We start from the raw sequence: 21890 nt of genomic DNA, 5'->3' as shown, positions 1-21890 counted from the left end.
GGTTGGATATTAGGAAGAAATTCTTTGCAGAGAGAGAGATCAGGCATTGGAATGGGCTGCCCAGGGAAGGGGTGGATTCTCCATCCCTGGAGGTTTTTGGGAAGAGACTGAATGTGACACTCAGTGCCATGGTCTGGGAACCACGGGGGGAGTGGATCAAGGGTTGGACTTGAGGATCTCAGAGGTCCTTTCCAACCCCGATGGTTCTGTGATTCTGTGAAATGTAGAAAAACAGGAGCAGAGAAGAGCCTCACAAGCTCAACAGTGGACATTTCATCCAAGGGGAGCTCAGCCCTCTTTACACTGATGCCTGTGAGGAGCTTTTGGTGGTTTTGGTGAGGAAGTTTTGGTGCCTGAGGGAGTGGCAAAGAAGAGGCATCTAGAAACTCAAACTAGAACAGTCCTGGAAAACACAGAGAACTGAAGAGACAGTGTTTATGGGCAGTGGGCTCAGAGGGCTCTGCACCGCTGCTGGGGGCTGACACTGAAGGGGCAAAGCCCTGAGCTGCCACAGGGGAAATTTTCTGCACCACAAGGAGTGATAGCGGGGTGGGAGGAATTAGGGACAGTGCAGGCTCGTGGTGGTGGTGGCTCCAAACCCGTTGTTTGCATTTCCAAGCTCCCGCATGCTCAGCCCTCAGCCAAGGCTCCTTTCCCAGGGTCTGCAGGCCAGGATGACTCCAAGGGAAGCTCTGGAGTCCTACAGGGCCCGGCACTGCTCCACTCTGCCACCATTTCCTTGAGCACCAACAGAGAGAGCAGCACAGGAACAGGGTGCTCAGGGCAAGCAGGAGCCAGCCTTGGGCAGCAGCATAGCCCCGGGCTGCTTCATCCATGGGTACACAGCTCTGGTGGGGGCACAGCTATGGAGCACGTGGAGTGGGGTGTCCTGTCCCCTGGCCTGGCCAAGGATCCTTTGGGACAGCCTGGCACTGCCAGCAAGGCCACAGGAGGAGAGGGAAGAGGGGACAGGGGTGTTGGGGGAACAGGGGTGTTGAGGGGACAGGGGTGCTCCCAGCCCACTCATCCCTGCAGCCCTTGATGAAATGGGAGCTTGAGGAGTCACATTTTAAGGAGCTGATTAGATCTTCCTTCTTGAGATGAAACAGCTCCTACATGGAGCACGTGGACAAAGGAAGCAGGGAAGACATCTTGCCTGTGAGGCTGTCCTTCAATACACCCTTTCTGCAGGGAGAAAGGAGGGAAAAGGACTGGTGAGAATGGCAGAGGGACACTCAGGAGGGGTGAGGAACTGTCCCCGTGGTGTGCTGTCAGCGTTTGGTTGCCAAGGAAAAGGTGGAGAGACAGATGCAGAGCAGATGACAACGGGTGCAACAGTGATTGGAAAGAGGCAAGAGAGGGGAGGAGAGGGCATTGAGTGCACCCCAGTCAGCATCTGTAGGGCTACTCACCCACCAGTTGCTGTCCTCCTTTCCAGCCACCACAATTCCCTATTCTGTGTGGAAGGTCAGCTCATCCTCCTGGGAAGCCTCCCAGTCATGGAGAGCACGGACCCTGCGTAGCAGCCGCGTGTCCTGTGGGCAGCAGAGAGCTCCTCAGCTCCCTCAGCCTCCTCAGCTCCCCCAGCCACAAACTCAATAGCTCTGGGGTCTGCACCCTGAAGGCCCTGGCAAAGCTATGAGGAGCAATGCTGAGAGGCTGGGAGGTTTTCTGCCCAGAGGGAGGGCAGAGCTGGCACGTCAGCTCCTGGAGTTTGGTTGGGACAGGGACACCTCCTGCTGGAGCATCCTTCCAGAGGCTCCTGCTCCTCACCCCAGGACTGCTGCAGGTCCAGCAGCACTGGATGAGGTCCTGGATCTCTCTGGGCAGCTCTGTGTGAGGACTCAGCTGTGCTGCTCAGTGCAACCCTAAGATGAAGTAACCCAAGCAAGGTGACCCTAATGAAAGGGACCTTCTACCTCTGCAGAGTGCCCCTGGGGAGGAGGGTGTCCCCTAGACCAGAGAGAGGCAGTGAGGACACTGCACCCTTCTCCCCACCCAGAACTTCACCCTGACTTGTCAACACCCTGAACTCACAAACAAGGCTGCCCTTCAAAGGCAGCGGAGTTTTGTGGGGAGATTGGAAGCATTGCCAGCACCTCCCAGGGAGACAGCAACATCAGGAGTCACAGCAGAAGTGCAGGAGCCAACTCCATCTGAGTTCAAAACCACAAATATGGGCAGGAGTTGGGCTGAGGTGACCCAGGCCACTTACCACACTGCTCCTCCAAGGCAGATGAGGTGGGACAGCCCAGGCATGGCCAGAATCTGTCTCCTGAAGGGATTCCTGTGGTCCAGGCTGTCCCATTGTGCTGGGGCCAGGCATGCAGAGGGGATCTGTGGCTTCCAGAGCACCTGTGACACCATCAGCCTGGTCATCTCCCACCTCTCATCACAGGCAACCACCACTGTCAGGCAGTGCAGTGTGGGCAGCAACCATCCCATTGAGCTGAGAGCTGGAGAGAGCAGGAACTGGGGAGGGGGTGGAGAGGGGCAGCAGGGGAAAGGAGTATGGCAGAAGGACATAGACGGGCAGCTGGGGTGACAAGTGTGTCACCAGGAGGTAGGCTGCACAATTCCAAGGTACCTCAAGAGCTGCCAGCAGCCAGGGGTGGATGCTTGGCACCCTCCATCCCATGCTTCTGGAGCTCCAGGTGTCCAGATCTCCAACCCAGAGCACCAAGGGCTGTGCTCACCCCTTTCTACAAGGGCTGTGTTGTGCCTCAGCCCCCATCCTGCCACCCTGCCTGGGTGTGGGGAGGTGAGCAGTGTCCTGCCATGGGCCACCCGTGGAAACAAAATCACTGCCCAAAAGGTGGGGACAGATCATTCCCTTCTCTGCATTCAGCATCTCCAGCAGCACAGCAAACCCCAGGACAAAAGCCCGGGTCTGACAGCCAAGCAAGAGGCCTCTTGAGCCTGATCCATGGACAATGGTCAGGATGGTCCAGGATGGTCCTGGACACCACCAGCACCACCAGCACCATTAGCACCACCAGCATCACCAGAACCACCAGCACCATCAGCACCACCAGAACCTCCAGCACCACTTGGAGCACCAGCACCACCTGGACCACCAGCACCACTAAGACCATCAGCACCACCAGGACATCCCATTAGAAGCACCAGCTGTCCTCTGTCCCTCAGGGAGCAGGGGGCAGTGTGTCCCAGGGCCCCAGACACCCTCCAGGCCCCCTCAGGGCTCAGGACCCTCCCCAGCAGCCTTTGCCCATGGTCCCAGGGGCAGCCCCTCACCCAGCCCTGCCCATGGGGTCTCACCTGGCTCTGCCCTCCGGGGTGGGGGTGGGGGGGCTGTGGAGGGGGGTGGTGGCACCTCCATGCTGTGGAGCTGGGTGCCAGGCAGGGGCCAGGTGTCCTGCCACCCCCACCATGGCACTGCCACCGGCCTGGGGGCAGGGGCAGGGGGGTGGCAGCAGCTTTGGGGACAGGCAGGTTCCCTCTTCACAGGACCCAGCTGAGAAAGAGATGTGAGGGTCAGGTAGAGTGGGTCTGGCTGGAGCTCCAGCCCCCTGGGAGCAGGGGCAGCATGCACAGCCCCAGGACAGAGCCTGCCAGGACCTCACCTTCTCATCCAGCTCCTCATCACTCTCACACATTCCATCCTGGCTCAGACACCACTCATACTCCACATGGACTTTGGGGTTGAACTGTTTGCTCTGTGCCTGCAATAGCTGAGGCAGAGGGGAGCTCCCTGAGGACCCAGCAGCCCTGTCCTGTCCCACAGCCCCACAGGGAGCTACTGACCCCATCTCCACCCACCCATCAGGGCAACATCTGCAGCTGTGAGTGGGGTCATGCCAAGCTCTCCAAACACAGAAACCAGGACATGGCAGAAGACTTGGACCTGCTGAGGAGATGTCCTCCTCCCATGCAGCCTCAGTGCAGGTCCTGGTCCCCCACCCAGGCACAGCATCACCCCTGCCTGGCCTATCCCAAACCACTCTGCTCTGAAGAACCCCAGGCCAGGGGGATCGCCCCTCTGCGCCCTCCTCTGCATCCCATGGTGGCACTGGAGATGCTGAGGGACACTGGTGGCCCTGCAGGACATGTCCACAGGTGTGGGTCCCCCCCTGCTCTCTGCCACTGGGATGTGTCTCAAAAGCAGAGGAGCGATGAGGCACAGTGTCTTACCAGCTCTTCACACAGGGGATGTCCCATCCTCCTGGCCACATCCAGGGCTGTCTCTCCTGCTTCATTAGCTGTGAGGGGAAACAACACCATGGGCCTGCCCTGTGCACACTGAACTGAACAGCACTGCTGCTTCCAGGGCAGCTGGGGGCAAGGAATAAGGACATGGAGCTGTTGGAGCAAGTCCAGAGGAGGACACGAGGAGGATTAGAAGGTTAGAGCACCTCTGCTATGGAGACATGCTGAGAATGTTGGGTTTGTTCAGCCTAGAGAAGAGAAGACTCCAGGGCGGCCTTAGAACACATTCCAGAACCTGGAGAGGCTCCAGAAAAGCTGGGGAGGGACTTTGGATGAGATGAGAAGATAAGATGAAGAGGAAGGGTTTCAAACTGAAAGAGGGGATAGATATTAGGAAGCAATTCTTTGTTGTGAGGGTGCTGAGCCCTGTCCCAGGGTGCCCAGAGAAGCTGTGGCTGCCCCATCCCTGTTCCAGCCCAGGTTGGATGGGGCTTGGAGCACCCTGGGCTGTGGGAGGTGTCCCTGACCATGGCAGGGGTGGCACTGGGGGAGCTTTAAGGTCCTGTAGAGACCCCTTCTCCTCCCCCTCAGAGGAGAGCTGAGAGCATCCCAGGTGAGCAGAGGGTGGAGGGTCCTTTGGGCACTCACTGATGGTGATGTTGGCTTTGGCCTTCAGCAGCAGTTTGAGACACTGGGGTTTGTTGTGTGAGCAGCAGTAGTGCAGGGCTGTGTTCCCCTCCAAGGTCTGCTTTGCCAGGCTCCTGCTGCAGCAGAGGATGGGGTGGGTTCTGTCAGCCCCAGCAAACCCTGCCTGCTGCTCCCACCCACCTCCTTCCCACCTCAGCCAAAAAAGAGGTTCTCACCACCACCATCACGCCTCAGCCCTGAGGCAGCCAGGAACCCCAGGACTCCTCTGATCCCAGGGTACTTACCCCAAGCCCAGCACAAGGCCCACCCTGGTAATTTGTGTCATTTTTGGAGGAGCATTCTGGAGAAGAGCACCAGTCTTGCACCATGCCATGAGGAGCTGAGTGGTGTCATGAACTTACCCGTTCTGGACAAGAAAATCAACGATATGCAAAGAGGTTCTATCAGAGAGCAGCACTGCCAGGTGGAGAAGAGTCTCCCCAGGTTCCTGGAACCAAGAGAAATACAGCAGGGATGAGGCTGTGCCTGCCCACACCACACAGACAGCAGCACTGTTCTTTAGGGGCTTTAGGGGAATTTTAAATTCCTCAGAGATGGAACAGGTTTGATTGTTAAGCATCATGCCCACCAAAGCTGGTGTGAACCTTGCTGACATGTGTAGAGCCATGGCTCACAGCTTCATGGAGAAGAATCAACCATCCCCTTCCCACACTTAGAAACTGAGGCAACCAAAGGTGACATTCCCCCCCCCCGGAGCACACCTGACCCTTGCCAAGTCCCTGAGCTCACCAGAGCTCCCCAAGGAGCTGCTCCTCACTTTGCTGCTGCTGCTTCCTGACCACTGCAGCACTTTGCTCCTCTGCTGTCACCCTGCTGGACACCCTCTGGTGTCCTTGCTGGCAAAGAGGGTGGCAGATGGCACAGCCCAGGGCCCGGGGTTGGGGCTGTGCTCTCCTCTCACACTTCCAGCACAGACCCACGCTGTGGATTTGCAGGAAAAAATGCTGCCCTGCTTTGCCAGCATAGTTAGACTTGGATGCCCTGAGAAAAAGCTGCTCAGAAAAATCCTGAGAAAACCCATTCCCAGGTAGATCTTTGTTCCAGGTGGGCCTTTGGCATGTCCTGGGCTCATGGTTAGGAATTCTGTCCCCTCCTCCCAGCACCAGGAGGGCTGTGGGGTCCTCACCTGCCTGTTGCTCCCAGACTGATGCAGAGAGCACCATTTGTACCAGAAAGCTCTGTCCCCTCCTGGGCATGGGGACCCTTCTGGGCAGCTGGAGAGGTGGCAGCAAAGCCACCAGGGGACACATGGCCATACCTGCAGAGGGGTCTGAACAGCCTCGCTCAAATCCACGCTCTCTGCATGTGCTTGGAGCAAAGAAAATATGTCCTTGTCCTTGACAGCTTTGGAGAGGCTGGAGCAGTGAGCAGGGGCCCTCTTCTTGGTATATTTCTTCTCTACATACTTGGAAATGATGAATTTTCTCCGAAAGGCCCTGGCAGAGACCATCCCAGTGTGAGTTAGGGACCCCAGAGAAGCTCCCAGCTCTTGCCCCCCCAGCTGTCCCCTGGGGTTCTCTGGGATGGAGATGGGGGTCCCTCATCCTCAGCAGGTGGTTGATGCCTGTGCTGACCCCACCAACCCAGTCACTGATCACAGTGAGCTGCTCTGCACTCTGCAAGTCCCTGTCCCCTGTCCTGCTTCACCCTCCCACCCTTCCCTGCCCAGCTCTGCAGCTCCATTTGTTTCTCTGCTGGCCTTTCCCTTTCCAGCCCCAGATCCTCTGTCCCTGTCCTGACCTCAAGGTGGGAGGAGGTGGGGCAATGCCATGTGCTTGGTCACTGCAGGGAGACAGCACCAGAGTGTGTGCCCATGGGTGAGGGACACGGACCTAACCCCTGGAAAGGGAGAGGGAAGGGAGAGGGCAGGGCAGGGCAGGGCAGGGCAGGGCAGGGCAGGGCAGGGCAGGGCAGGGCAGGGCAGGGCAGGGCAGGGCAGGGCAGGGCAGGGCAGAAAAGAAAAGAAAAGAAAAGAAAAGAAAAGAAAAGAAAAGAAAAGAAAAGAAAAGAAAAGAAAAGAAAAGAAAAGAAAAGAAAAGAAAAGAAAAGAAAAGAAAAGAAAAGAAAAGAAAAGAAGAGAAAAGAAGAAAAAGAAAAGGAGAAAAAGAAAAGGAGAAAAGGAAAAGGAAAGAGAAAAAGAAAAAGAAAAAGAAAAAGAAAAAGAAAAAGAAAAAGAAAAAGAAAAAGAAAAAGAAAAAGAAAAAGAAAAAGAAAAAGAAAAAGAAAAAGAAAAAGAAAAAGAAAAAGAAAAAGAAAAAGAAAAAGAAAAAGAAAAAGAAAAAGAAAAAGAAAAAGAAAAAGAAAAAGAAAAAGAAAAAGAAAGAGAAAGAGAAAGAGAAAGAGAAAAAGAAAAAGAAAAAGAAAAAGAAAAAGAAAAAGAAAAAGAAAAAGAAAAAGAAAAAGAAAAAGAAAAAGAAAAGAAAAAGAAAGAGAAAAAGAAAAAGAAAAAGAAAAAGAAAAAGAAAAAGAAAAAGAAAAAGAAAAAGAAAAAGAAAAAGAAAAAGAAAAAGAAAAAGAAAAAGAAAAAGAAAAAGAAAAAGAAAAAGAAAAAGAAAAAGAAAAAAAAAAGAAAAAGAAAGAGAAAAAGAAAGAGAAAAAGAAAAAGAAAAAGAAAAAGAAAAAGAAAAAGAAAAAGAAAAAGAAAAAGAAAAGAAAAAGAAAAAGAAAAAGAAAAAGGAAAAGAAAAAGAAAAAGAAAAAGAAAAAAAAAAAAAGAAAAAGAAAGAGAAAAAGAAAAAGAAAAAGAAAAAGAAAAAGAAAAAGAAAAAGAAAAAGAAAAAGAAAAAGAAAAAGAAAAAGAAAAAGAAAAAGAAAAAGAAAAAGAAAAAAGAGGTCTTGGAGAGCAACTCACGTGTCACTGTGTGCTGTGGGCTTCAGGGAGCAGCTGGGGAGATTTGCTTCCATGATGCTGTTGAAGCCAGAGTTGCTGATGTTCCTCGCCAGCTGAAATCGGCCAGGGCAGATGTGACAAGGGACGTGTCCACGTGTGAGGGAGCTCTGGGCTGAGATCCCGACCAGGGGCAGAGGGGATATTTTGAGGTGCCCAAAGGCAGCAGACCTGCCCTGCCTCCTGCTGCTGCTGTGTCCCAGCTCCAGCTTTGCAGCCAAGCCCAGAGCTGCTCTCCACACCCAGATCTGTGCTGAGCACTCCCATCCCTGCCCATCAGCTCCCACCACCTCCCACCACGGCCCTGCCAGCCCCATGAGCACCTGGACAATCGTGGCCCTAACCCAGTCCCCTGCAAGGTCTCCAGCCCCCTGCCTGCTCCCCGTTCTGCTCAGCCCCACAGCTCCCCTGCTCCGGGGGGCAGACGGAGAAAGGGGGCTGAGGGAGATGGGTGATCCAGCAACAGTGGGATGGCTCCCTGAGGGTGACAATTCCTGCCACAATAACCACTAAATCCTGGGAATTACGGGTGGGTCTGGGTCAGTTCAGTGGGAAACCCACTGAATTAACTTGGTTTCAGGGAGGCCCCAGCAGAAGCAGGAGGAGTTTTGGGGGCAGAGCAAACAGCAGTGTCCTACCAGCAGCTCAGAGGTTCCCAGCTTGTCCAGAGACAGGGACTGGATGTGGGAGAGATGCAGCCCCATCTCCTTGTGAATCCCTGAGCACTCAATGCAGATCAGGATGCCTAAGTTAATGGAGAGCCACGTGGGGTCTGTAGAGACAAGACCACCAGGTTCAAGAGCATCTCCTGCCCCTCCTCCCCCCACCCAGAGCAGGGGCTCCACAGAAGGACAGAAGAAGGACAAGACTCCCATGGCTGCAGGTCTCCAGGAGCCACGGAGGGCAGAGCTCTGCCTGTCCTGGGGGATGAAGAGTGGTGGCCCAAAGGCCAGGGGCTGGCTCTGACCTGGAGCTGAGCAGTCACAGCACTCCCTGTTCCCAGGCATCCCTCTGACCTCTCGGATGACAGCCTGGATCAGCTCCTCCTGACTGCTCTCCCCTCCACCCTGTGCCTTGCTGAAGGACACGTTCAGGGCCTCCTCTTTGCTGTTTCTGAGGGTGCAGACCCAGCTGCAGGGACAGAAAGCAGCTTGGGAAGGGGCTGCAGGGTGAGGAGGGCAGTGGGGTTTGTCCCTCTGCTGTCCCACCCTGTCCCAGCAGCCACCACACACAGGTCCTGTGAGGGGCTCCAGCAGCAAACTGGGTGCCAGCAGCTTCTACCAATGATATGGTCTCAAGTTGTGCCAGGGGTGGCTAAGACTGGGTATTAGAAGAAAATTCTGTCTTGAAAGTGTTGTCAGGTCCTGGAGCAGGCTGCCCAGGGCAGTGGTGGAGTCACCATCCTTGGAGGGATTGAAAAGGGATTCAAAAGACCTGTAGTCATGGTGCTGAGGGACGTGGGTTAGTGGTGGCCTTGGCAGTGCTGGGTTCTTGGTTGGACTTGATGACCTTAAAGGTCCTTTCCAACCAAAGAAACTCTGATTCTATGTCCTGCCATGCTGGTCAGCCTGCCAGAGTGACCCAGACACAGTCAGGATGGGAAGGGGATGGAGCAAGGGGCGATGCTGTGCTGCTCCATCAGCTGAAGAGCTGGCACCTGATCCAGAGGAGCCTTTTTTTGGGCACAGAGGGTGCTGGCAATACTCACTCAACACAGTCCTGCTCGTCCTCTGCCAGGAAGCAGTACATGTGGCTGTCTGAAACACAGAGAGCACCCCTCACACCCATCCCTGGCAGGGCACAGCACCCCTCAGCTGGGCTCAGCAGAGCCCCCAGGGATCCCCAGCCTGAGCAGTCACCTCTGTCTCACTCAGCCCCATCCCAGCACATCCCAGGCAGAGGGAATGGCTTCTGTCCCGGGAAGGAGGGACCCTTGGATGAGCTGCAGCCTGGGAACAACCCCAGAGCTTTGCTGCCCCCCTCACCCCCTGTGTGTGCATCCCTGGTCCTGCAGAGCTGCCCAGGGCAATCCCCACAAAGCTGCAGAGCTGCCCCTCAGCCCTGCCCGTGCTGGCTCCCCCAGCCCCAGGCACTGCCACCTCTCCAGGCCCTTCCCAGAGGAGCCCCAGGGAGGCACCAGCACTCACGAGAAACCAGCTGGAAGCATTTCCTGTTATCCGTGCTGGGATACACCTGGCAGGTCAGCAAGTTCAGCTTGGTTGGGGGGCGGCTGGGCTGCAAGCAGGAGAAAGCATCAAGAGGCTCCAGGGGTGACAAACACCACGGGACCTGAGCCATGGGGCTGCCTGCAGCCCAGAGCTTGGGCCTTGGCTCTGCTCGCAGGAGCAATGCCAGAAACAGCAACACAGACCTTTTCTTCCCCAGCAGCCACCCCAGTTCCACAGGATCATGCACACAGACATGCAAGAGCCTCCTGTGTTTGTCTAAAGCTCTCTTGAGTCACAAGGACTTCAGACTCCAGAGGAAGCCTTCCCAGCAGGGCAGGCAGCAGGCAGGAGGGTTCTAAGAAAGCCCAGGAGGGTATCAGTGTGCCTGGCCATGGCAGGACCCCGCGGGGCTGGGCAGCAACTCCCAGGCAGGAGCAGAGCAGAAAGGAAGAGGTTCTTACTGTGCTGTGTGAGATGGTCAGGTAGCCATTGCTGATGGTGCATTTCCTCTTCTGCCAGACCTTTCTCCACCTAGAAATGAGCAGAGGGTGAGCCAAGAGGATGCGCACACAGAGGAGCAGATGTGCAGAGCAGCACAAGAGCCATGCAAAGCACAACACGAGGTTGCAGCTCTCATCAGACTTGGTGGCTGGGCTGCCACAGGCAGGGGCTCTCATGGCCAGGGGGTGTCACAGGCCAGGTCTGCTCGGGGCTGAGAAGAACCCATCAGATGTCTCAGGACAGGTTGGTACAGGCAGGCAGCAGAGATGCTGTGGAGGTGATGCAGGTGCAGAGCTGTGGGTGCTGGGTCCTCACCCCAGTGTTCACAGGGCTTGAGAGGACATAGGGCAACTTTACAGGGGAGAAATGACCTCAGGGCTAAAAGACAGAGACAAGCTGCCTGGAGCTCTGTGTTTAAAGATGTTGGAGGTTGAGCCAGTGTGGAACACATCTTCATGTTTTCCTGTTCTGTTCCTCTGCCTTGTGGCCACCAGGGAGAGGAGGTTGCTCTGGGTGACCCCTGCTCTGGCCCCAGGTCCCCAAAGAACAAATGAAATGGGTCTGCTGGATCCCAACTTACCCATCACTTTTCTTGAAGAGGGTCCCTGACTTCTCTGTGCCACACTGCTTGGTCCCTTGCAGCTGGTCCATGTTGTGCCCTTCTGGCCCCTTCCCAGGGTCCTGGCAGAAGGAAAGAAATAGCAGCAAAGCCCTACCCCATCAGCACTGCTGCCAACCAAGAGCAGTGGAATTGTTTGGGTTGGAAGGGACCTTAAAACTCCCCCAGTGCCACCCCTGCCATGGTCAGGGACACCTCCCACAGCCCAGGGTGCTCCAAGCCCCATCCAACCTGGGCTGGAACACTGCCAGGGATGGGGCAGCCACAGCTTCTCTGGGCACCCTGGGACAGGGGCTCAGCACCCTCACAACAAAGAATTGCTTCCTAATCCTCAATCTTCCTAATTCCTCAACCTCCCCTCTTCCAGCTTGAAACCACCCCCCTGGTCCCATCATTCCAGGCCTTTGTCCAAAGTCCCTCCCCAGCTTTCCTGGAGCAGACTTTACCTCTTTCTGCTCCAGCTGTTTTCAGACAATCCCAAAGGCCACAGAGTTGCAGCTTCTCCTTGTCCTGCCTGATCTTCACCTGGGAGGTACCAGAGCACAAGGAGCTGCTCACAGGGCAGAGGGAGTCTCCTGGCTCTGCTGCAGCATCTCACTCCTCCTCCTGGGACAGCAGAGATGTCCCCACACCACCCTTTGCCCTGGCCACTGCCCCAGGGCCCTGGGATGTGCCGGGTCCCATTCCTAAGGTGGGAGGTGTGGAATGTGCAAGAACATCCATGGAAACCTTGAGGGGAGGGAGCAGGGACCTCCCCAGCACCAGGACTCCTGCACCATGGAGCTCTCTGCCTTCTGCTGAGGTGACAGCTGTCTGCAGCTTTCTGCGCTGCAAAAACAGCCAACAGCTTGAGGGTCACTCTGGTGGGTGTTTGCTTTTACTTTCCTTGGCAATGTCAGTAATTAAAATAATTAAAAGGTCTTCAAACCACCATAAATTTGACAGGCTCTGGCACAGGAATGTGGCCCTGGAACAGAACTTGGAGCTTTTGTCTGCAGGAGGGAGCTGAGTGCTGCTGCTGTGCTCCATTACCCTGCTCTGGGGTGCTGCTGCTGCCCCCCTTTTTGCTGTTTACAGGATTAGATGTTAACATGAATGATTACAAATTGTGGAACAAGGAAGGTACCTCCCTAAAGCAGATTAATTCAAACAAAGCAGCAGATGCCCAGAGGACACCTGCCCTACAGTACACCTGATGCTGGCAGGGTGTCTGGGTGAGGACCACATCCCAGCCCTCTGCAGAGGAGGTATGGAGAAAGATGAAAAAGTCCAAGCAAACCAGAATGGAGGTCTAGAAATGCCGGGAAATAGATACAAACCATCTGCTGCACCTGAAGGGTATCAAACCTCTGAAAGCTTCATCACTTGGAACAATTCCTTTCTGTCTCTGGGCTGTGTATGACTGTATCCAGATGGCTTAGAATCACAGAATCATCCAGGTTGGAAAAGACCTCTGAGACCCTCAAGTCCAACCCTTAATCCACTCCCCCCGTGGTTCCCAGCCCATGGCACTCAGTGCCACATTCAGTCTCTGCTTAAAAACCTCCAGGGATGGAGAATCCCCCCCCTCCCTGGGCAGCCCATTCCAATGTCTGATCACCCTCTCTGCAAAGAATTCCTTCCTAATAGCCAACCTAAACCTCCCCTGGCAAAGCTGGAGCTGACCCATGAGCTCTGTTTGGGGATGATGCAGCTCTGTAGTACAAGGGCTTCTGATAGTTGAAGAAATGTCAGTTCCAAAGCATTGTTACCAGGAGCAGGACATTTTGAACGGATCTTCCAGTCCCTCATCCATGTGCTTGTGACACACAGGAGTGGGAGCAGCAGATCCCTGGGCTGATCCCAGCGTGCAGAGGATGCAGAGGGAGGGCTCTGGGGGGAGCAGGACCCTCAGTGCCAGCAGCACCCAACGTGGGCAGTCAGAAAGGAACTCGGATCTAAAACCTTCGTGGGACTTTTCCCAAGTTATCTCTAACCCCAGGTTAACAGAGGTTCAGTCACTGGCTCCTTCATCAGCCCCTGCCCCAGGCTGGCATGAGCCTACCACAACCCAGGCAGCTCTGCCACTGAGGGGATACACCCAGGGTCTCACAGACAGGATGGGACCTGCTGAGTGACGGTCCTGGGGGAATCTCCAGCCCACCTCTGTGCTGCTGCCCATGGCTGAGCAGAGGGACCTGCCAGGGCAGAGCCTTGGGGACTTCAGCATCCCAGGAAGGCAGAAAGGTGCCTGCAATATCCTGGACACAAGCATCACCCACTGACCAGGCACAGAAGATAGCCCTGATTGAAAAATCACTATGGATCCAGGCAAAAAATCAGCTTTGAAACAATCCCAGGTTGGAGGACAAGTGAGAGCTGCTGCTGCTGTCTGCCCACCCTGGGCCGTGCTCTGCCAGGCACCAGGGGAGGGAAATTCATCCCTGGGATGCTGACTCAGTGACCAAGGGTGCTTCAGATGGCACAGGCCCTGTCCTGACCTGACACCTGCTGAGCTGCAAGGTCCTGAGCTCCTTCTCTGGGACCTCTCACCCTGCTCTGCTCCATCCCTGCTCCCACCCCAGCTCCTGCTTCTCCTGCTCCATCTTGGTGCTCAGAGGAAGAGCAGAGACACAAGGAAAGGCTCTGTCTGACTGCTTGCTGGGGGAGGGCAAACAAAAACCAGCCAGGCCTTGTGGGGAGGGAGACAAGGTTTACATCTTGCTCTCAGTCTTTGCAGGCCTTCTCAAGGGGCTTCTTGAACTCCAAGACAGACCCAAAGGCCCCGTTTAATGACCACAACCTGGATAAACCCTCAGCATGTCCCCACTAGGACAAGGACCCTTGCAGCCCCGGGGCATGGCTGTCCCCAAGAAGGTCCCTCCCCAGGACGGTCCTCACCTCTTCTCAGTGCACAGTGCACAAGGGGGCTCACCAGTGCAGGTTCTTGCTTGCACACACACACACACACACACACACATGAAGCTCCAAAACACACATCACACACATGGACACCGCAGGGACATGTTCATAGGGGCATCCAGCTCTAACACCTCTCATGGACTCACAGTTTCAAGGGCAGTAAAAGTTCCTTTAAGCCAGGAAGAAGCCAGGAAGTACCAACCTGCTAAAGTCAGAAGGTCATGTTCAGCCAAAACACCAGAGAAACACCAGAAACCCACCCAGGACCTGGCAATGTCAGCACAGCCTGTTCTTCCAGGCTTCTTTTCTGTTACAGTGAGTCAGTCTTGCTCCTGAAAAAGCCCTGTTTCTCATTTGAATTTGCATGACTTCAGTTTTTTCTCCCCAGTGGTTACCAGCTGGGTATGTTCCTCTGCTTTTGTCCATTAAATTCACTCTGAGCACCCATGTTCTGCCCTGTGCCCATGACGTGCTGCTCTGCAAACCTGTGTCAAAGCCAGACAGAGTAAATCAGGTTGGGGTGGGGGAGGGGGCTTCAGGAGGTCTCTGTAACCTTCTGCTCAAGGCAGGGACAATGCTGAATTCAGACCAAGCTTTGTGCAGGGAGATGTTGGAAAGCCCCAAGGATGGAGACCCCACAGCCTCAGCCTCTCTGGGTCCCTGTCCTAATGCCTCTCTGTCTCCTGTGGATGAAATTTCATTATTTATGTCAAGGCAGAACCTTGTCAGGATGGATCCTGCGTTCATCTCCATCCTCATAAAGATGTCAAACCAATTCAGGTCAGACTCTGATCCCTGTTGGATGTCTTCAGCTTAACTGGGGCTCCTTGCTGGCATCTGTTTTTTTTTTCCTCTCTCTCTGCCTGTTTTCTTTGTTCCCAATCTTCTTGACAACAACCTTAACAACATGAGGAGTGGATTTCTTTCCTTTAAATTTTATATTCTTTACCCATATCCTTCACATCGGAAGTTCCAGAAACTGTCCTCTCCTTTCATGGTCCTGTATGGCACGAGCTTCCAAACAGATCCCTAAATGCTTGTTAGTTGTTGCAGTATTTCTCAGACAGTCCTCTAGAAGTCCCCAAAAAAAGAGGAGTTCCCACTCCTCTTCCTGCAATCCCATCCAAAACTTTCTCTCCACTTGCCCTGAAGTTCAACTGTTTGTCCAAGGATTCCCAGCCCTGCTCTGGGGCAGCAAGGCTGCAAAACCTCCACCAAGCACCTGAGGAGTGGACCCATACAAGATTCAAAAGGTAAAATTACAGAGTCTGAGCAGCTGGAACAGGTTCATCACTAGCTCAAGAACTGAAGAGGAAATGTATAATCGTGGAAAATCAGAAGTTCCTAATGGAAAAAACACAGAGGGTTGGAGGATCAGCAGGTCAGGTAGGAGACAGCAATGGCCAATGTCAAGAACATGTTGCAGAGAGCAGCAGCACTGTCCCTGCTCCTCCCAAGCTGCTCTGCCCACCCAGCATGAGTCCCAGGGTCTCATCATGGTGCTGAGTTAATATTGGCACCACACATTAATTCATAACAATCCTGTGTGGACATCAGAAGATAAATAACTGCTTTCCTGTTACATGCACACCCTGCTCACAGCATCTCTGTGCCCAAAACCACCCAGAACCAACCAACTGGTTGTTGCTGGGGTGCAGAAGGCAGTGCTGGGTGCACTGGGCATGTTGGGGTGCACCAGGCACCCTCCCCAAAGCACTGTGTCCCACGCCAGGCCCTGCAGCACCCGGTGTGAGGCAGCACTGGGAGCAGCACTGTCACAGCCCCACTCCAGCCCCAGGGAGGTGCCACATGCCCTGAGCCCTTTGCTGTCCATTCTGCTGTCCCTGCAGGTCAGGGGGGCACAGGGGGTCCCTCCTTCCCCATCCTGAGCCCCCTGTTCAGCCACTGACTGCCAGCCCCCCAGGAGCACCATGTCAGTCCCACACTTGGCTCCAGCCCCAGTCCTTGCTGCTCACCCACCCCTCTGCCTCTGCCCAGCCAGAACAAACTGCTCCTGGCAGCCAGGCACCCACCTTCACTATAAAACCCCTTGACAGTTAATTTCTTTGGAAACACAGCATTCCCTCTGGGCATCATCTGCAGCAGGATGAGGCCCCTCAGAAGGAGTCTCAGGGGGAAGCAGCTCCAGCTGAGATCAGATCATGTCAGGGCTCCTCTGTGCAGCAGACAGGAACCCAGAGACCACACTGAGAAGAAGTCTCATTTAATTCACATCAGCCCAACACCACAACAGGTCCATGCTGGTGATCCCAAGCTGATGTCCCAGCACTGTGCTATCCAGGAAGGATGAAGGGGCAGCACCAAGGTCCTGCAGCAGGCTGGCCCCAGCTCCAAAACACAGCAGCATCAGAGAGAGCAGCCAAGGAATTTCCATTCCTGTGGAAACAAAAAACCCAAAAGGAGGTTTGAATCCAACCCAGCACATACAGAAAAAGCTGTTGAGCAGTTTGTGACAACCAGAAATTCCATGTCCTGGGGATGGCTACCACATCCACATCCATCCATCCATTGCTACCACATCCATCAACTTCAGCTCCAAGAGCTACCGTGGCACTCTTGGCACAGCAGGAAGCTCATGGCCACCTTGGCTCTGTCACCCTGCTCCCTGAGGAGCCCCAGTCAAAGGCCTCTCAGGTCCTACCCCCACCAGACATTCCTTTCCCCTGTGCAATGTGTTATAAACTCCTCAGGCCAAGGCCTGGGAAGTGCCAGGCATTGCAAGCCAGGGCATGGGTGGCTCTGTATGGCCCCATCTCTGTCAGAATCACTCTCAGTGCCAGGAGTTGGTTTCAGCTGCCATGGCAGTGGGACAACCCCAGCAGACCCCTCTTTTTCCACCTTAGCTCCCACCCCAAAAATACTTCTTTCCCAAAGCTGCAACTGTTCTATTCAAAGAGTTTGCCCTATTCAGTAGGCTGTTTACTCAGTTTCCTAGCATCTGACAGGTATTTAGCATGGAAAGTGACCCAAAGAGAGGCCACTTTGCAGGTCTCTCACTCTGAAGGTTGCCCCTACACCTTAAGCTCCCTGTTCCACTCTCAATTCCTGCAGTAGTCACCCCTTGGAGCAGTCCTGTGCTGGAGAGCATTTATCCATTGATGATCTTCTCACTGATGTATCCAGGCATTGTGTAGATCAAAAGAACCAGGAAGATGGTCAGAGCAGTGACCAGGAACAGCACAATAATGTATTTCTTGTACCGCTTCCAGATGAAGAACACAAAGGTCTTCATGGGGTTCACAAACCAGTTGAAAGAAGTTTTTGGGCGGCTGGGAGAGGAAAGGGAGAACAGATAAGCACAAGCTCAATGCACAGAGCAGCACCTTGGCCCCTCTGCTCTGGCAGCCACCGATCCTCATGGGCCACCAGCTCTTCCTGCTGCTCCCAGACACCCTGGAGGCTGCCTGTGAAAATGCTGGGGACAGCCAGGCCTGAGCATCAGGACAGTCCCTGCAGAGCTGCTCTGCCCCCAGGCAGCTGCTGCTCTGTGCAGAGTTATGGCACAGCTGCCTCCAGGACCTGGCCAGCCCTGGCTGCTCAGATGCTGCAGCCACAAAGTCCTCTGGGCTCTGGGAAGCCCTGGCAGCCCAAGTCCTGCAGAACCCACCCCCCAGGGCCTCCCTGATTGCTCTCATCTTCTTGACAAGCAGATGCTCCCTCCCTGTTCGCACAGCAACACCTGCTGGAAGCCTGGCACTGGCCATCCCTGTGCCAGGAGGTAACACAGGTACTCACTTGGGCTTTTCCAGGGGCTCAGGCTCTTTTCGGCCCAAACCCACAGGATTTTTCTCAGCCTCTTCCATGGTCAGCAGATGGAATTCCGCTTCCACTTTACCCTGGAGGGGGAACATGTCTGAGCCACAGCCACATGAGCCAGCTGACCACTGGGCCAGGACTGGGTGTTTTTCACCCAGTTTCACCTACAGATGCTCAGAGCATTTATCTTTTCTTCTCACTGAGAGGAGCTCACCAAAGCAAAGTGAGCCAAGTTCCCCTTGGGGACAAACAAGGGTCCACTGATAGTGCCACCAGCTATAAGTCTGCCTCAGCACAGTTGGTACCTGCCTGTCTGGGGTAGGCAGATACCCTGGGAGAAGCTTTTGGTGCTGTGCTGCCATGCTGGTGGGGAGCCAGGTGCCTCTTGCCCTGCTCCCCTCACAAGCACTGCTCCATGGGAAGCTCAGAGGGAGCTGGACACCCCCCGCATGCCAGCACAGCCAACACTTCTGGGTAGATGAGGCGCCAGCAGATGGGACAAGTCTCCAGGAGCCTGCACAAAGTCCTGGGCAGCTGGGTCACTGCTGCCTCTGGAGGGGAGGTGCAGGCAGGACATGTCACAGCATCTCTGTGAGCCCTTACCGTCAGCAGGTACTTGTGCCCACTGGGGGCTGTGAACTCCGTGTCCTCTGGCTTGACTGAGCGGCTCTTCCTCTTCTTCTTCCTCTTCTGCTTCTCCTCCCTCTCTTCATCTTCTTGATCCTGGAGTTTGATGAAGGGCCACCAGCCCCTCATGCGCTTGTTTCGGAAGATGGAGCAGCGCGGTGCTGCCTCCTCCTGGGCCATCCTGATGGAGCAGTGCTCGGAGCTCTTGGCTGCCCGCACCATGTCGTGGAGCTTCAGCTCGATGGAGCCTGCGGGGCACAGGGAGGAGGAAAACTCCTGCTGAAATGCCAAGGTGCAGCCCCACGCACCCTCGGGCTTTCTGTCCCAGCCACGCTCCCCCCACCACAAGTCGGTCCCAGCTGCTGCAATGATCCAGCAGAGTCCTGAACATTTACAGGGGGAGAACCTGAAGGAAAGGAAGGACCAGCCCAAGAGAGACTTAGAGAATAAGGAACAGAGGCCACGGGTCTTGGCTCATCTCTGATGCAGCCAGCTTGGTTTGCAGGTGGCAGAGTGGGTTTCACTCCTTTATTGAGTCCCACCCTGCTCTCCTCACATGTCCAAGCTCCTCTTCTCCCTCAGTCCCAAAAATGTCAATGAAAATATTATAACACCTGGGAAATCCTTTAAAGGTTTCAAGTCTGTCTTACATCTGAAACAGCTTCAGCACATTTCAGGGCTTAGCCTTGTGCCCTCATCCTCCTTGGAAGGAATTCCTGCCCCACTTTGGCACGGGCTACAGATCAGTCTCAGCAGCAGGCAGGGGACATGGGGCTCTCCTCTGCACAGTTCTGGTGAGACTGCATCTGGATAGTGTTCACTTTGGGGTCCCCAACACAAGAAAAGTGACAACTAACTAGAGAGAAGGTCTGAAGGTGCCATAGCAGCATGGGCTGAGAACCATGCATGTCCATCCCAGAGAAGAGAGGCTCAAGGAGAGACAAAGCTACAGAGCAGATGCAGCTGGACTCTTTCCAGAAGTGGATGATGAAAGCACGTAAGACAAGGGACACAAGCTGCTTCAAGTAAAAAAATTATGAGAATTATGAGATTGGTGTAGCCAGGAAAAGGGGTCCAGAAGGGGTCTGAGAATCTCCATCCTTGGAGATACTCAAAACTCACCCAGAAAAGGCCCAGAGCAACTTAACCTGTGTTGCATCCAGCTCTGCTTGGAGCAGGAGGTTGCAATAAAGACTGCAGAAGCCCTTTCCTGCCTAGAAGTTCCTCAGATTGTACTTGCCAGTAAGCAATGAAATTGCTGGCAAACACTTTCTTCAGTTCCTGAGAAGCACAGAGGAACCAACCACCATGGGAAGTGCCTCAGAGGCACTTTAAAGACACCATGGAAGGGTCAGTCCAGAAAGCCAACAGCATCCTGGGCTGCATCCCCATCAGTGAGACCAGCAGGGCAAGGGAAGGGATTCTCCTTATCTGCTCCACTCTCACCAAAACTTCCCTTGCAGTGCTGGGTCCAGCTCTGGGGTCCCCAACATAAGACAGGCAGGGAGCTGCTGGAGTCCAGAGGAGGCCAGAGATGCTCAGATGGACATGGAGCAGCTCTGGAGCCAGGCTGAGAGAGTTGGGGTCATTCAGCCTGGAGCAGAGGAGGCTCTGGGGAGACCTCAGAGCACCTTCCAGTGCCTGAAGAGGCTCCAGGAAAGCTGGGGAGGGACTTTGGAAAAAGACCTGGAATGAGGGGACATGGGGTAATGGCTTTTAATTGGAAGAGGGGAGATTTAGGTTAGACAAAGGAAGCAATTCTTTGTTGTGAGGGTGCTGAGCCCCTGTCCCAGGGTGCCCAGAGAAGCTGTGGCTGCCCCATCCCTGGCAGTGTTCCAGCCCAGGTTGGATGGGGCTTGGAGCACCCTGGGCTGTGGGAGGTGTCCCTGACCATGGCAGGGGTGGCACTGGGAGAGCTTTAAGGTCCCTCCCAACCCAAACCTGTCTGGGGTTCTGTGATTCTATGAAAGTTGATGAATAATGAGAGTTTTCTCCTGCCCAAGAGACAGGAGGGCAAGGGGCTGCTTTTTAATGAAGAGGCCAAAGTTTGAAGAAGGAAGTGACAACTGAACAGAGTGCTACAAACTTGGGGATGGCAGAAGAAGCAGGAGAGAAGAGTTCATGGCTAGTGTAGTGTGGGCAGAATTACCAACAACCAAGCTTTGTCACCAGGCCCTGCTGTGTACCCAGCTCAGCAGGTCTGCTTACTGGGAAGAACCAGAGCAGCTGGGGGGATCCTAGCCCCCATGGCCCCCAGCACTGGGATGCTGCAATTCCCAAAGACTTCCAGGCCCTGTGCCCACAGCGTAAAAAAAAAAAAAAAAAAAAAAAGAAATGAAATTAGGGTGCACTTTGGGCAAGGGTTTGGGATCTGCAGATCTAAGTGAGAGTAGAGAAAATGAGCAAGTTTACCAGAAAGGTCATGAGGAAGCAGAACTTGAAAGTTCTGTGGTGTGACAAGCCCTAAAAAAGGACACCAAGGCCCTGGGACAAGTGCCCAAGCTCAACATGTCCATGTAGGAGAGGTCTGTACCTCCAGGCTCTGCCTAGAGCTCACGTGAGAAACCAGCCCAGGTGACTGATCTGATGCTCCTGGTGTTCCCTGAGAGCTGGGCCCCAGGCAAAAGGCTGCGATGGTCAAACAAGGTGAGGGAGAGGTCACCCCATGCCCAGCAGGTCACACCATACCTAGGAAGTCATTAGCTGAAATCCTGTCGTAATCCCACAGCTGGAGGACCAGAACAGCTGGTTCCCGAAACTCTGACTCCTCCAGAGAGAACACAGAGTCCTTCTTCTTGTAGGTGATCTCCTTCTCAGTGGGGAGGTAGTTGAAGTGGAAGATGAACCTCCAGTTGAAATTGCCCTCCCCAGTCAAGGAGTTGAAGTGAACGTCTGTCTCCTGCTTCTCATGGTCAAGACCCTTTATCCAGCTGCAGCAGAAACCCAGTTATCCCCTCCCCACCCCAAAAGCCACCCCAAAGCAGAGGAGGAGCACAGAGGGGCTGAACCACCATGGGCAGCAGGAAAGGAAGAGTCAAAGAGCCAAAGCAGCCCAACACCTGAGCAGCACCTCTGGGGGTACAGCAGAGGGGACTGCAGTGGGGACCTTGTGCTGAGGCAGGGAGGAGCAGAGGCTCAAAGGAGGCAGTGAGGGTGCAGGGCAGGGAGAAGGGCAGGGAGAAGGACAGGGAAAAGGGCAGGGAAAAGGGCAGGGAAAAGGGCAGGGAAAAGGGCAGGGAAAAGGGCAGGGAAAAGGACAGGGAAAAGGACAGGGAAAAGGACAGGGAAAAGGACAGGGAAAAGGACAGGGAAAAGGACAGGGAAAAGGACAGGGAAAAGGACAGGGAAAAGGACAGGGAAAAGGACAGGGAAAAGGACAGGGAGAAGGGCAGGGAGAAGGGCAGGGAGAAGGGCAGGGAAAAGGACAGGGAGAAGGGCAGGGAAAAGGACAGGGAAAAGGACAGGGAAAAGGACAGGGAAAAGGACAGGGAAAAGGACAGGGAAAAGGACAGGGAGAAGGGCAGGGAGAAGGGCAG

The 21890-nt window shown here is 54.5% G+C and overlaps 2 protein-coding genes across 2 annotated transcripts in view; both read right to left on the bottom strand.

Moving 5' to 3' along the window:
* Nucleotides 1-1087: 1087 nt before the first annotated feature.
* On the bottom strand, nt 1088-11107 carry LOC139803616 (arf-GAP with SH3 domain, ANK repeat and PH domain-containing protein 1-like). Its single transcript, XM_071759937.1, has 14 exons — nt 11011-11107; nt 10391-10460; nt 9909-9996; nt 9470-9518; nt 8729-8892; nt 8400-8533; nt 7726-7817; nt 6134-6311; nt 5217-5302; nt 4816-4931; nt 4153-4220; nt 3585-3692; nt 3280-3475; nt 1088-1185 (listed from the first exon to the last, which is right to left on the bottom strand). Exons 1-14 carry the CDS (start codon nt 11079-11081, stop codon nt 1172-1174), a joined length of 1434 nt encoding a protein of 477 aa, XP_071616038.1. The 5' UTR covers nt 11082-11107; the 3' UTR covers nt 1088-1171.
* A 5051-nt stretch (nt 11108-16158) lies between these two features.
* Nucleotides 16159-21890, bottom strand: part of LOC139803505 (fer-1-like protein 4) — a 38581-nt gene continuing 32849 nt past the window's right edge. The window contains exons 42-46 of the mRNA XM_071759725.1: nt 21043-21284; nt 18331-18602; nt 17707-17807; nt 17030-17240; nt 16159-16347 (exon numbers count right to left, since the gene is read on the bottom strand). Of these exons, the coding sequence (XP_071615826.1) occupies nt 17060-17240; nt 17707-17807; nt 18331-18602; nt 21043-21284 (796 nt within the window). The 3' untranslated portion in view covers nt 16159-16347; nt 17030-17059. The remainder of the gene's footprint in view (nt 16348-17029; nt 17241-17706; nt 17808-18330; nt 18603-21042; nt 21285-21890) is intronic.

Source organism: Heliangelus exortis, chromosome 16 (assembly GCF_036169615.1).
Source record: "Heliangelus exortis chromosome 16, bHelExo1.hap1, whole genome shotgun sequence".
Lineage (NCBI taxonomy): Eukaryota > Metazoa > Chordata > Aves > Apodiformes > Trochilidae > Heliangelus > Heliangelus exortis.
Note: the sequence above shows the minus strand (reverse complement) of the source record. Positions and strands in the feature narration are given on the sequence as shown.

Bases quoted from the DNA above. Each gene is read 5' to 3' on its own strand.
- LOC139803616 (XM_071759937.1), bottom strand. From the start codon at position 11,081: ATGGACCAGCTGCAAGGGACCAAGCAGTGTGGCACAGAGAAGTCAGGG. The intron at 6,312-7,725 runs GTGAGTTGCTCT...GGTCTCTGCCAG, and splicing joins CCCACAGCACACAGTGACAC to GGCCTTTCGGAGAAAATTCA. The intron at 4,221-4,815 runs GTGAGTGCCCAA...TTCCCCTCACAG, and splicing joins CAAAGCCAACATCACCATCA to CTAATGAAGCAGGAGAGACA.